The 2,138-nt window shown below is 43.4% G+C and overlaps 1 protein-coding gene across 1 annotated transcript; it reads right to left on the bottom strand.

The window, feature by feature from the left end:
• Positions 1 to 2,138, bottom strand: LOC306766597 (beta-crystallin A2-like; the record flags this gene model as incomplete). The annotated part of the gene is made up of 4 exons (XM_079254396.1): positions 1 to 148; positions 451 to 593; positions 980 to 1,121; positions 1,981 to 2,138. The coding sequence occupies 4 exons, from the start codon at positions 2,136 to 2,138 to the stop codon at positions 1 to 3; spliced, it is 591 nt and encodes a 196-aa protein (XP_079110522.1).

Raw genomic sequence — 2,138 nt, forward strand, 5'->3', positions numbered from 1 at the left:
TTAGTGCTGGATCCTACGAATGGACTGCACCTGGTTGGTGTGAGCCTGGGTGCTGTATTCGTTGTAGTTTCTGTACTCGCCTTGGTGTCTGTCTCTCTCCAGGATGTACTGGTAGCCACGGTAACCTGGGAACTGGTAGGCCACCCAGCTGTAGAGAAGAGAGGGGGCGATTGAGTCAAGGTGAGGTCAGTGGGTTTAATATGTGTTTATGAGAGAAACTTTAGATGATGCTGGATTAGTTTGAATTATTTTGGCCTGACTGTTTTTATTTACATTTGCAAGAGAGAATGTCTGACATTCGATCATGGTTTAGTCTCTTGATGCATGTAGGCTTGCCTCCTGCATCCTCATTAACTACTACATGTCTGACCTAGAATGTTTTACATTGCTAAAACTGCTAGCAGCATGGAGATGGGAAGAATGATTAGGAGTGGAAGCTAAGTGACTTACGCTCCGGAGTTGACTTTGATGGAGGGCACCTCCTTGCTGCACCAGCCCATGGCCTGTAGGGAGGGGTAGTCATCGCACAGCTCAAACTTACGGCCCTGGAAGTCCTCACACTCATACATGGTCACCTTGCTGTCACTGTGGTTCTGCACAGAGAGGTAGAGATATATGACGATGCTGCAGCATAACCATCCAGCCACTGATATGTCTTTAGGTGGAGTAAATTAGAGAAGGAAAGTCAAATTTGTAGAAAGAAGGTCACATATCAGGACATAGTACTTAAATCACAACTATATATTCTGCAGACTATGTAATGTTTGTATGTTTATGATTTTTAACAATATAGGGAAACTGAAAAGAATTGAAACATTTTGACCAAATCACCAAGACTAAGATGGGATATTAAATTTTGTACAAAATGTAGAAGTGGTGGGTCAGAATATAGACATTTAACACATCTGGGTGACCCCTAAAAAGGGGTAGCTTAACATCATATAGATAGAGGCTAAAAGGGGGTGCATGGAGGACTTACAGCGCACTTGATAGGTCTGAAGGAAAGCATGTGCTCAGTTCTGTAGCTGCTATTTCCACTCCAAGCCTCATAGCGAGGATAATCTCCCTTCTCCAGGATAAACTGCTGTCCCTGGAACTCTGGGTACTCATAACCCACCCACCTGGAGGAGAGAGGTCCAGTTAGAAAATGGGGCAAATGGTAGAAAAAGAGAAACCCTTCCATATAATCAAACTTATTTTTTATGCTGCCATCTTGTGATAAACAACAGAGTCCACCACTGACTGTGTGGCCTCATGAAATAAAGCACATGCAGCTTCTTTTGTCACTTGGAGGCACAAAGCAAACATTAAGGACTGCTGCTGCCTTCCCCACTGCTGCCGTTGCTGCTGCACCCAGGGCGCTTTATCTGATCGGCAGTCAGTCAGTCAGCCAGTCGTTCTGGCTTTCAGCCGGCAGCTGCACACAGCCAACTCATATCACAACAGGGTCACACATGGATGCATGCGCACACACATACACACAAGCAATGCATGCCAACTAGCAATGTAATAAAACAGCAGGTTGTAATTTGTATGTTGTTTTTTTTTTTTTTGTTATTGTGTCTTTTCTAGTTTGATTAGAGCCAGTGATTGAGCCGTGTCTGCTTTAATCAGACTTTTTCAGGCAGATCAAATGCTTGTAATATGAATTTGTGAGATATTTCTATGGCTCTAAGTTTTATATATCAAAATATATGTGAAAATTGCTTCTGAATTCATTCCTTAGAGGCGAGACTAAAATTCTAGCCACACTAGAGTGTCATGGTTTTCTCACTGGTTCACTTCATGCAAAGAAAAAAAAAACCACACACTAACAAACCAAATAAATCCACACAAGATGGAAAAATAGATCCAGAAAGTGAAGCGTTCAAGAAGTCAAAAGGTGAAGACAGTCAGGAATGTAGAAATCAGTTGAAGATGAAGAGGCCGGCAGGGGAGAGGAAAAGAAAGTCCAGAAGTTCACCAGCAGTGCTGACTTACGGTCCATTCTCAACCTTGATGGAGCGAATCTTGTTGAAGCCTCTCTCCATGATGTTCGGGCACTCCAGCATGAATTCACAGCGCTTTCCCTGAAAGTTCTCCTCCTCCCAGACTGTGATCTTGAACTGGCCCATCTGCTCCATCTGTTGAGTGTTCAT

Source organism: Telmatherina bonti (assembly GCF_933228915.1).
Source record: "Telmatherina bonti genome assembly, chromosome: 15".
Taxonomy (NCBI): domain Eukaryota; kingdom Metazoa; phylum Chordata; class Actinopteri; order Atheriniformes; family Telmatherinidae; genus Telmatherina; species Telmatherina bonti.